Source organism: Boleophthalmus pectinirostris, unplaced genomic scaffold (assembly GCF_026225935.1).
Source record: "Boleophthalmus pectinirostris isolate CB_2022bp ecotype Guang Dong unplaced genomic scaffold, ASM2622593v1 HiC_scaffold_6, whole genome shotgun sequence".
Classification (NCBI taxonomy): Eukaryota; Metazoa; Chordata; class Actinopteri; order Gobiiformes; family Gobiidae; genus Boleophthalmus; species Boleophthalmus pectinirostris.
The window spans coordinates 40,432,575-40,445,277 of record NW_026571447.1 but is presented as its reverse complement, the minus strand read 5'-3'; the positions used below and the strand labels follow the sequence as shown (position 1 = coordinate 40,445,277).

The 12,703-nt window shown below is 42.1% G+C and overlaps 1 protein-coding gene across 1 annotated transcript in view; it reads left to right on the top strand.

Annotated features, from left to right (window-relative positions):
• LOC110164312 (cysteine-rich venom protein) overlaps positions 1-12,378 on the top strand; it is a 31,322-nt gene extending 18,944 nt beyond the window's left edge. Inside the window, exons 5-7 of the mRNA XM_055163930.1 lie at positions 11,100-11,197; positions 11,273-11,355; positions 12,239-12,378. Of these exons, the coding sequence (XP_055019905.1) occupies positions 11,100-11,197; positions 11,273-11,355; positions 12,239-12,378 (321 nt within the window). The remainder of the gene's footprint in view (positions 1-11,099; positions 11,198-11,272; positions 11,356-12,238) is intronic.
• The last annotated feature ends 325 nt before the right edge of the window (positions 12,379-12,703 follow it).

The window sequence follows — 12,703 nt, the reverse complement described above, 5'->3', positions numbered from 1 at the left end:
AAACGGTGTTGTGCACAAAGCAAATTCAGAGGAGTGATTTCACAGTAGAGGACAGAATTTTCGATCCCGTTCCCGCCCACAATTCCCGCAAGATGAGACATTCACTTTTTTAAGTTCTATCAAACGTGGAGAATCGGAAAGGAATCGTCTACAACAGTGGTGCCCGACCTTTTTTGCACCATGAACCGGTTTTATATCAGACAATATTTCATGGGCCGTGAGGGAGTTGGGCTAAATCCTGTTTTAGACCTGCTTTAGTTTGGGTTTAGTTCTGGTTTAATTCTGGTTTTCCGTCGGGTGCGGGGTGCAGGGCTTTACTTCACGATACTAAATTTTATTTTTCCAGAGCTTTATTTAATTACAATTTCCAAATATCAGCATTGTCAGGAAGAAATACTAGACAAAGAGCTGAGTAAAACACGTGCACACAGACGCAAAAAAAAAAGTCAAAACAACTACAGCTCACCTCGTCACAATAAACACGTACGAGACTGAAAAGAGACTGAAAAAGAAGATCGATCAATGACAAGAGTGAAAAACATCATTCTGGAACAAACTCAACAAACTGAAAGAATGGATCCCACGTTTTCTTCAAAGTTTTCAGTGAGCCTCCAAGAAACATCTCACTTTTCCCATGATGACAACATACAGGCGAGTTTCATTGTTGACAAAAGCGCGCGTTGCATGCTGGGAATTATTTTGGTCGGCGGCAAGAAACACAAATTCAACATGACGGACGGAGCGAGAAAGCACGTAAAGGGTATTGATCCCGGTTATTGATCCACTCTAACGGCAGAGGACCCAAGACCATTTGACCACAAATTGGTCATAAACATCGACGGACGACAAATCACCCTTTTCAACCCCGACAGAACCTGGACCAAACCAAATTTCTGGTCAGAATCTCCAACTCCCTGGACAAATATTCACTTGGGCGACATCCACAATGACTTGGTGGAAACTCCTGGGCCATTCACAGCAGAAAAGATGAAAACCTCCAAGAGTCTCGATGTGTTGTTGAACTTGTTGAGTCCACGGTTTGTTAGGATCTTCTACGTTTGCTCTGCGGATGTTTGAAAGTCGTTTAATTCACCGTTAGCGGTTCTTTTCACTCGGAATACGAAAAATACATTTTCCTTCTTCTGTGCTTCTATTTGTGCGTCCGATAATGCAGCAGGAATTTACCATTATCAGGGAGAAATACGCGAGGTTACACACTGTGTTTGACGCTACCGTGTTTCTTGCCTCCAACCAAAATATTTCCCAGCAGCAACGTGGGCTTTTAATAACAATGACGTCAGCTCAAACTCGACTATAGACAGTCTTTAATCCAGACCTGGACTGTAGGTGGAGCAGGAGATGTCCATTTAAGAGGAATAAGGCGTCAAGAAATGAGAGAAACAAATGCAATGACATTTTTTTGGTACTTTGGCAAAGAGGGTACGATACTAAAATTTCAAGCGTCTATTTCGATAATAAGCTTAAGCAGCTTAAGCAGCGTGGGAACGACGGCAGCGGTTTTTCAAAGCGAGTTTACCAACTTTTATTGCTCATGATAAATTTGAATAGTGACCTGTTTCTGTTCCCCGAATTAGAATAAACGTTATTGTCACTTTCAGGACATAAGATTCACAAACCGGTTTTGATTTTGATACTGAGGAATAATGCTGTGTTCTGTTGAATGTCGATAGTCGATAAATCTGAGTCAGTTCTCCCGACATCCGTTACAAATGTACAAACGTTCCATTACAACAGTTGGGAAAAATATGGATGCCTGAGAATGTTTAATGTGTAAAATAACTGGAGGGTGTTGCTGCTTGTAGCTTCCTCCCCTGAGCCAAGAAAGGATTTTTCTCATAGAGGCAATGTGATCACAAACCGCTCGTGTTTGACAGGGACCTACAACTTTCAAAAATGTCAAATTTTGTGGTGATTTTTACCTATTTCTAGATCATAAACTGTTTCTCAGCTCAGAATCCTCCAGTTGTCTTGAAAAACGCTTTATAATCGTTCCCGCCGGCTCCACTCTGCTCCGCTCCGGCTCCTCTCGCTCTGATGGCTCGAAGCGATCACGTGATCCACGAGGCCGCGCTCCGTGCGTGCGCTCGCGTGCGTTGGCGAGCGCCTGCGGGAGAAAAGACACTGCTGTACACGCTCGATCAGCCCAGAGCCACCGAAAGAACCTCCACACTAAAGTGAATCAGGAATCATGCGACACTGAGCTCGGCCCAGTGACTTGAATGGACTTGAGTATCGCTCGCTCCTGCTAATAAATAGAGTCTGTTATCTTTTGTTAACTCAATTTGACTTTTACATGTTCAGAAAAAAACGTGTGTCTACTGTCGAATGATGTGAAAGAAAATCTAAATGTCACTACAACATTTTTAGAAGACTCTTTCTCTACACAAACACGACTTAAACTTAAAACAAAATAAATGAAAGACAATTCTCCCCGTTTACTGTTTGCATCGACATATTTACTGTGACTTACATCCAACCGACTCAATCTGCGTCGAACTAGTCCGAGTTTGTGTTTTGGAAACCTGATTTGATTGGTGATTTCATTGCACTTTCTCGAGGAGGAGGTTGATTTTCCTCGAGTCCCGAGCTCAAGAGAATTTGTCCTCTACAACAGAGGTCCCCAACCTTTCTCCTCTGGTGAGCTCCTTTTTATAAGAAGAAAATGTCAGAGAGCAACGAATTTTAGCAGCTGCAAGAAATTGAGAAAGTAGAAGAGCCATGATGACCTTTAGACTGAAGAGTTAAGATGCCTGTAAAACATAAACCATTATCCATTTATTAGAGTAAGTAAGTAAGTCTTTATTTATATAGCGCTTTTCACAGACATATGTCACAAAGATGCTTTACAGAGCATTTTTCATAGATTCATTATTCTTTTTTTCTCCATATCCGGTGGTGGTGAGGCTAAATTGGCGTCATCAGACCCTCCGACCACCACCATCACTCACGCACACACCACTTTCATACTTCATAGTTCACAAGTTTAACATCAAAATGACACATTTACAATGGGAATTAATCAAATTTTAGTTATTAAGTGCAATACACATAATTCAGAAATTCTTTGGCGAGTGACTTGGAAGGAGGTGGAGAGCTGCAGGTTGGAGACCTCAGCTCTGTAATATACACAGCACCGATACTGATACCAGAAGTGAGTGAGGAGGAGGTGGACGAGGTGGAGGTGAGAGCAGCTTAAGTATCGTGGGAATGACGGCGAGTTTACCAACTTTTATTGCTCATGGTAAATTTGAATAGTGACCTGTTTGTGTTTCTCAGAATTAGAATAAACGTTGTTGTCACTTTCAGGACATAAGATTTACAAACTGGTTTTGTGATGTGATCAGACCTGCTCAGCCCAGAGTCCTGGAGGCTTCAGGTCCTGGAGGCTTCAGGTCCTGGAGGCTTCAGGTCCTGGAGGCTTCAGGTCCTGGAGGCTTCTGGTACTGGAGGCTTCAGGTCCTGGAGGCTTCAGGTCCTGGAGGCTTCAGGTCCTGGAGGCTTCAGGTCCTGGAGGCTTCAGGTTCTGGGGAGATGGAGGCTGCAGTCAGTCACCTTCTCTGCAGACCCACAATGCACTGCTGCCCTCCCTCCTCTGCTGGAGCTTCTGGATGATGGAGCTGATGTGGCTCCTCTGGAGGTGTATCGCTTAATTTGATGATACAGTATCGATATTGGGGGCTGCTGTATCAATATATCGCCAAGAGTATTTATTGGTATATTTTACACAATTATTTTGTTACAGAGTAAGTTTTGTTGTTTGTTCAGAGGAAGGAAACTCATTTATGCGACGCATTTGACATTTGAGGTTTTGATGATTAAAATATTTGTGTTTCATATGAACTTTCTGCAAGAAGTGGTTTAAGAAAGACTTTTAGTCTCAAAGACATGATTTAGCCTTTATTTTTAATTAAATATTGAATCGATTTGAAATATATATCATATATAGAACCGAAAGTGCATCGAGATATGCATCATATCATGGCCTGTGCATCAAGGTAACGATCCCCAGCCCGAGTTCTCCCAACATCCACTGTAAATGTCGGGAAAATATGGATGCCCGAGAAAGTGTTAATGTTAATGTTTATTTTGTTCGCTTACGTAGTTAACGTCAGGTATCTCTACCTCCTGAGAATAAATCGAGTCTGTTAACTAACGTTAACTGTCATGACTCAGTTATGGCAGTTTGACTTTTACATGTTCAGAAACAAAAACTTGTGTTACTGTCAAATGATGTGAAAGAAAATCTAAATGTCACTACGAAGTTTTTATTAGACATTTTCTCTAAACCAGGGGTGTCAAACATACGGCCCGGGGGCTGGATCCGGCCCTCCAAGACCTTTAATGTGGCCCTCGGCTGATTTTCTACTCAAATATTTTAATTATATTTTCTATTAAAATCGTGTTAATTTTCTGTGGTGTTTATCACAGCAGCGTCTCCAGCGTCTCTGTACGTGGCCCCTCCCACCAGAGCAGCACAAATGAAGACTTGTCTCTTTCCAAACGCTCTTAAAGGACGATCGTTTTGACTGTTGACCGTGACACCCTCATCAGAAAAATGTCCAACATGAGAAAAGTGGAGCCGAGTGCAGGATTTTACAACAAAAATTTACTTATTCCTATTTGCATAAAGTTAATGTTAAAACTTTGTGTTGAAATTGTATTTTTCTTAAAGTTTCAGGTTGTTCATAATATTATAATATTATAATATTTTGTAAAAGAAAGAGTTCATCAATTAAAAAAGATTTCTGTAATAGATTTGTGTTTCTCTGCACAAATATTTGAACTTATTGTTATTTTTGGGGTTTATATGACATGAGTTTTCTGATCTGGCCCCTTTGGGATCAAAGTCGGTTGGACACGACCCCCGGAACAAAATGATTCTGACACCCCTGATCTGCACAAACACAACTGAACACATCAAAATGACAAAAAGACAATTCTCCCCGTTTACTTGGTGCACCAACATTTTTACTGTGACGTAATGTGGTGGGATTCTTCCAGAAAACTCGGGCTTAGTCAGGAAATGCTTTTAGGTGATTTATTGTGCTCTCCAACAGTGCAAAAAGGTGCCAGACATGAGTGGTAAAATATTTACAGTGGTTCCATGAAAAACAACAAAAAAAAGTTAACGTTCGAGGCAAACTAACAAAAATTGGTTTTGTTGGACTTCCCCTTTAAGTCCTGCAGCGTTTGCTCTCTCACTCTCTCGGTCGCTCCTTCACTCTGGTTCTCCACACGTTACCTCCACTGTAACCTGGTCACAGCTGCTGGCAGAGCTGCAGAGTGCACCTTTATACCCCCGTTTGCCCCTCCCACATTACATAATTCCCCAATAAATATGATTTTCGCCATTTCTACAACTAAATGGCCTTTGTTCCATATATCGACCGTTATACTCCTGTGGTATGTGTTTTTTTTTTTGGAAGGTTCAATGCGTGTCCTAAAAAGAAGCACAGGAGATGGAGAATCCGAGAGAACAGGCCACTTTATTTCAGCATTTCCATTGAGAGAGATTCAAGTTGATTACCAAGTACAACTGCCACCCCGGAACGACGCCTCTGACCAACTCAAACTCAGGGGTAGCTTTATACTACATCTTGACAAAACATTAACTTGTTGATTTAGCAAATACAGCAAGAAAATGAACAATACTGCTGACCCAGTGCACCTTATCATGGGTGGGAACATGCCACGGGGTCCACATATGTCAGTTTTTCTGCTTCGTGGCATCTCAAAGTCCAGAAAAACATGTTCTTTATGACACTCCAAGTACAGAAAAAAACATGTTATGTAGACCTATAGATAGTCATACGTGTTTTCCACCCTGTTGTCATTCCAAAGTCCATAATATTGGGTAAATTAACATGACCAACACTTAATTTCCCACAGATACCTTGCGCCCAGAATGAGCAGGTCTCATTTATAATTTCCGAGAGACAGACAATCCGTTTAATTGAGCATGCAAATGAACCGTAGCTCACCTGATCCCCTGAACCCGCGCAACGGAAGGATTTAAGCTCCCAGTGTCCGGGTTTGCCAGAACGCACCACGGAAAGAGGGCGATGGCGGCGGCGCGAGGGTAAGTGACTGTCTGGTTTGTGTGATTTTGATGGACAGAACAAGCGCTTCTAAATGTGCCAAACCAGCCTGAGTTTGTGTTTCAGAACCCTGATTTGATTGGCTGTTCCATTGCACTTTCTCGAGGTAGAGGTCCTCAAGTCCCGAGCTCAAGAGAATTCTCCTCTCTAATATACTCAATACCGATTCTGATACTAGAATTAAATGACAAGTCGATATAAATATTTGCTTTGGCCAAATATGCCCCAGAGTCGTCGCAGTTTATGTAACAGATAATCTTCAGGTAACCGCTCAGAGTAAAGCCAGCGCGAAGATAAACAGTCCTGCAGCTGCTCGAGCGCGGAGAGAAAGTACTCGAGTAAATACGACAGCCGTCCCTTCAGGATACGGCTCCGGCCTGTGAGCGCTGCACCTCCTGTTCACGCCGAGGGCTGGGAGTGGGCTGAAGTGCGAGCGTAAAGAGGCACGAGAGGGTGACTATTTACACTTCGTCTCACAGCGAAGCTTAAGAGTCTAAATCTGTTTGGACTTCAGCTCGTGCTCTTTCTCCACACTCAGATTTGACACTCGTCCGCTGCCACCTGCTCTGTTTACGCCTCGCAGACAGTTGTGGCTTTGTTCACTGGACAAGAGTCGTTTGTGCTTCTTTAATTTTTACGACAGGAGCTCAGTGGGTTGAGTGTTTGCCCGCTGATCTGAAGGTTGGAGGTTCAGATCTCACGCTCGACACAAAAACACTGATAGAACGAGCATCTTTTTTCACTGCCTTTCAACAAATGAGATGCAGATTTCTTTTTTAACTTGAGCACCTTGTGTCTTATTGTTTTCTGTATTTCATTAAAAAGCCACAACACATTAAAAAGCCACAACGGAAGTGACCGCGGGACTCTGTTTTCCGACGGACCGATCGAGCGGCAAGTGAAGAAGAAGAACTACAACGTGAAAAGTAAAGGAACGGAGAAGTTGGAAACGTAAATAAAAATAATTTATTGTTTTATCATTATTCGTTTCACGTTGTAGTTCTTCTTCTTCACTTACCGCTCGATCGGTCCGTTGGAAAATAGAGTCCCGCGGTCACTTCTGTTGTGGCTTTTTAATGTGTTGTGGCTTTTTAATGTGTTGTGGCATTTGCGTTTGTGTTGTGGCGTTTGTATTTGTTGCGGTGTTTGCATTAAAATAAAGTCCCGCGGTCATTTCCATTGTGGCTTTTTTTGTGTTGTTGTCGCATTTATATTTGTTGCGTTTGCGTTTGTTGTGACCCTCTCGGCTTCCGTACATTTGTGCTTCTTTATTTTTTACGACAGGAGCTCAGTGGGTTGAGTTTTTGCCCGCTGATCTGAAGGTTGGAGGTTCAGATCTCACGCTTGACACAAAAACACTGATAGAACGAGCATCTTTTTTCACTGCCTTTCAACAAATGAGACGCAGATTTCTTGTTTAACTTGAGTATCTTTTGTCTTATTGTTTTCTATATTTTTAAGGAATCAATTTTACTTTATGGTTTGTCAAAATGGTTTACTAACCTGCCAGTCAAAGTTAAATGGCGTCACCTAGTGCCTCCGCTCAGTTTCATTTCTCTCCAGCGACTAGATCAGGAATCAGAATACAGATGGTCTTGCAAGAACCTCGGAAGTTGTAGACCGTTCACCGGCCGATCAACAAAGAGTCGTGACGTCAAACTCGTCGCATCTGTCTGTGTCCGTTTTGTGGAACAGCACAACAGTAAACAAAACGTCGAGATGGATGTAGACGAAGACAGACATTCTGTGTTGGCAACGATTCCCGAGATCAAGGATTTAAAGAGAATATTTGGTGAATTTTATCAAGGGGAAAGACGTTATTGTTCTTCTTCCTACAGGATTTGGTGCATTACATACGTCACGACCAAACAGCAGCGATTAAAATAAATTTAGTAAAGTACCTGCCTTCTGTCGAGTGAACGAATCCTAATGCTGCGAGGTCAGACAGTTTCCACCAAGTGAAACCATCTGATGAATCAGGATAGTGGCCCTTACCTCACTTCAGCAAATTTTTAAGGAGACTCTTAGGCTACGTTCAGACTGCAGGGCTTAACGCTCAATTCCGATTTTTTTGTGAAATCTGATGTTTTTTCGAGGTCGTTCACATTTCCAATTAAATGCGACTTGTCTGTGGCTTCAGTGTGACGGTAAACGGCCCGAAAGTGTCCCGCATGTGACACTGGAGACACGATGACGTCAACCCCATGCGTCGACCGCAGCGAGCGTCTCTGTGTTTACGGAAGTTGTCCAAACATGGTCACGAGCATTGAGCACCTGCTTCAGCGCAGAATAGTGACGTTTGTCGCTTGTTAACGTGTAGGTCGGATGGAATGCGCTTTTGGCCGTTTCAGACTGAATCGGATTCAGGAGCATTTGCATTTGAAAAATTCGGATCTGTGCCGTTCAGACTGTCATTAAAAGATCAGATACATGTCACATAGAAGCCAAAAAATCGGATTTGGGTCACTTCAGGCTGCAGTCTGAACGCAGCCTTTGAAAGCTTGACAGGAAGGAGCAGTCAGTTTGAGTTGTTCAGGGTCCCAAACTGTAAACTGAACAGATTCAAACATTCCACTGAGGCTCATTTGGTCTTCTGATAATTTGTGTTATTAGGTTCTTTTTTCAGACCGAGGAAAACAGTTTGTGAACAGTCGAAACTGTGAGGAATGAAAACAAACTCTTGGCCTGAAAAAAAGAACCTAATAACAGATTCAAACATTGTTCTGTGCCCTTAGTCATTAATCTGATAAACACAGAGTGCAGTTAAAAAACTAAAAGTAAAAGGCTTAGGCAATGTGCAATAAAAGCTGCACATAGGCTTGGACTATGCTTAGTAGTGTTGTAGTCAAGTCTAAATGAGACCAAGACCAGTCCGAGACCAAAGGGTCCCAAGATCAGGACAAGACCAAGACCTCTGAGAGTCAAGACCAAGACAAGACCAAGACTTTTAAAGGCCGAGACCAAGACAAGACAGAGACCACGGCCCGTTGAGACCAAATCGAGACCAGCTTTGTCATTTCCTACATGTATTTGTACTTTACAGTTATTTTTGAACAAATATGTCAATGTTTTTATAAATGTATCTCCATTTTATCTGATTAATGTTCTTTTAAACTTAAAATAAGCCGAACAAACTGTACTGCATTTAAATACTCTGCGCCCCTTTTTTTGGACGCTCACCCACAGTTTGAGAACCTCATCTTTAATCCCACTTCCACTGGCACTTTACACTGAACAACTTCAAAGTGAATCAAATGTTTTTTTTTCAAGTTCAGAACATTTACAGTGACATTCTCTTACTGATTTCTGCACCTCTGCACGTTACCGGCCGTAATGAAATAATGAAATATGCTCACACTTGTCGAGGGTCAGACCTTGAGAAGGAGAAAAAAAACAACCAAAATAAAGCCTTCAAGACTGAAACCAAATGCACTCGAGTCCGGGACGAGACCAGTATGCGTGCAGGAGTAGACAGGTAAACAACTATATACTTGAATTTTCTGATGACACAGCTATTCTTAGTTTACTCAGTAAAAGCACAGATGCCATCAGCTACAGGACAGAAATTGATGAAGTGGTGCATTGGTGTGAGGAGCAAAACCTTGTCTTAAACGTGGAAAAGACAAAGGAGATAATTTTTGATCCCAAATCTGTCGGGGACCACAGCCCCGTTAACATCAGGGGGAGGGACATAGAGCAGGTGACATGTTATAAGTACTTGGGTGTGTTATTTGATTCTCAGCTCCAATGGTCCAGCAGCTACAGTCTGTCTGCTCAAGAATCACCAGCGTCTCTATTTTTTAAGACGGCTTAGGTCACATGTAATGCTGATGTTTTACAAAGCATGTGTAGAATCTATCTTACGCTATGACATGTCAACATGGTTTGGTGACCTGTCAGTCAAACTTAAAGCACAGATTTTTACCTTGACTAAAAGAGCAGGTAAAATAATGGGTGTGGCCCCAAACTCACTTCAGCAAATTTTTGAGGAGACTGTGAGGAAACTCAGCAGGAAGGTGATCAATGACCCAACCCATGTTCTTCACAGTCAGTTTGAGTTGATGCCATCAGGCAGAAGGTTCAGGGTCCCAAACTGTAAACTGAACAGATTCAAACATTCTTTTGTGCCACTAGCTGTTAATCTGCTAAACTCAGATAGTGAAGTTAAAAAATAATTATAAAAGGCTTAGGGAATGTGCAATAATTAACAGAACAGAAGAATGCAGGGCTTGCCTGTTAAGGATAATTTAAGGGTCGTGTTGGTGCATCACTCGTGGTCAGACTTGGTCTCATATTTACTTTGTTTTATGGTGTTTGTTTATGTGCTGCTTTGTGTTGTGTTGTCCTGTTTTTTTGATAAAGCATGTGACCCCCTGTCCCAAGACAAATTTCTCCCATGGGAAACAATAAAGGATTATCTTATCTTATCTTATCTTATCTTAATATTGTAAAAAAGTGGTCTTAAGGCCGGTCTCCAGTACTACAACACTAATGCTTACAGTGACCAGAATTTCAACATCTAAAACTGAGACAAACCCGGGTTGGGACGGTTGGTATAAATAAAAGTCTGCGTAACATTGTTTGTTCTCGACTTGTGGGTCAGTATGTAATTGGCAGGACTTCAGTTGGTTTATTTTTTTCGCTTTATGGTCATTTTCAAACACCATTTTGTGTATTTTAGTTTAACAAATGTCACTATATTGCCCGCTTCACTGTTGGTGGGGATTAGACTTGTCAAAAAGTGTGACATTTGTGACACTTCTTGAATAAAACTGGGACAGATCAATGGTTTTGTATAAATCTGCAGGGACAGAGGACACAGGCTCACAACTGGGACTGTTCTGGGTAAAAATGGACGTCTGGTCACCCTAGTCCTTGGGCAAGACACTTAACCCTTTTAATACAGTTTTGTTTTCAGTTTTTAATGACATGTTTTCTGTTGTTCCGTTGCGTTGACTCGGACTGTGCTCGTCTGTGCAGGTCGTCTGGAACAGTTCGTACAAAGTCGGATGCGCCATGGCGAAGTGCACCAACCGACCATCGCCGATCTACTTCTACGGCTGCAGATACTACAGAGCGTACGTCCAAAAACACTTCACAGATCCAGAGTGTGTTTACGTCATTGCTGATTTGACCTGGTTTTGTTTCCACAGAGGGAACTTCAAAACGTGGCACCCGTACACGGCGGGAAAAGCGTGTGGAATGTGCCCCAACAACTGCGTCAACAAACTCTGCAGTCAGTATCACACAGGCCGGGGGAAGGACTCTGTTAGGACTGGTTTAGGATTAATTTAGACCTGGTTTAGGACTGGTTTAGACCTGGTTTAGGACTAGTTTGGACCTGGTTTAGTTCTCACACTTAAGGCTTGGTTTGGGACTAATTTAGATCTGGTTTAGGACTGGTTTAAGATCGGTTTAGACCAGTTTTAGGACTAATTTAGACTTATTTTAGGACAAATTTAGACCTGGTTTAGGACTGGTTTAAACCTGGGTTAGTTCTCATACTTAAGAGCAGGTTTGGGACTAATTTAGACCTGATTTAGGACTAGTTAAAAACTAGTTTAGACCTGGTTTAGTTCTCACACTTAAGGCCTGGTTTAGAACAAATTTAGACCTGGTTTAGGACTGGTTTAGACCTAGTTTAGTTCTCACATTTAAAAGCACGTATGGGATTAATTTAGACCTGGTCTAAAACTAGTTAAAACCTGGTTTAGACCTGGTTTAGTTCCCATACTCAAGGCCTGGTTTGAGACTAATTTGGACCTGATTTAGGACTGGTTTAGACCAGGTTAAGGACTGGTTTACACCTGGTTTAGTTCTCACACGTAAGGCCTGGTTGGAGACTAATTTAGACCTGATTTAGGACTGATTTAGACCTGGTTTAGACCTGGTTTAGACCTGGTTTATTTCTCACACTTAAGGCCTGGTTTGAGACTGATTTAGGCCTGGTTTAAGACTAGTTAGAAACCTGGTTTAGGACTGGTTTAGTCTGTGTTTAGTCCAGGTTCAGTCCTTGTTTAGTCCTTGTTTATTCAGGGTTCAGTCCTGGTTCAGTCCGGTTACATTAGAACATATTTACACCAGTGTATTTATTTATTTATTTTTTTTTGTGATTCCAGCAAACCCGTGTCCGTACATAAACCGCTTCCTGAACTGTCGCGCGCTCAAGTCCGTCATCGGGAGCTGCAACGACTTCGTCACCAAGAACTGCCCAGCTCTGTGCAAATGTCCCACCGAGATCATCCCCATCTACAAGTGACCTGTCCCACAAATGTCCCACAAATGTCCCTCAAATGTCCCACAAATGTCCCACAAATGTCCCTCAAATGTCCCACCGACATCATCCCCATCTACAAGTGAACTCCACAACTCAACTCTTCACCTCATGGACACTGAGGTTTAAAAAGGCTACACAACCATTTTATTCACTCTTAGTCTAATTTTTTGTCTTGCTCTTCTTTCTGATCTTTGTCCTAATGTCGTTTCCTCGTCACAAAAAGACCTGGAGTTGTGTTTTGTTTCGTTCTCACGTGTTTAACTCACAAACTCTCTGCCACATTTAGGGTGAGGTTCGAGTTCTTCAA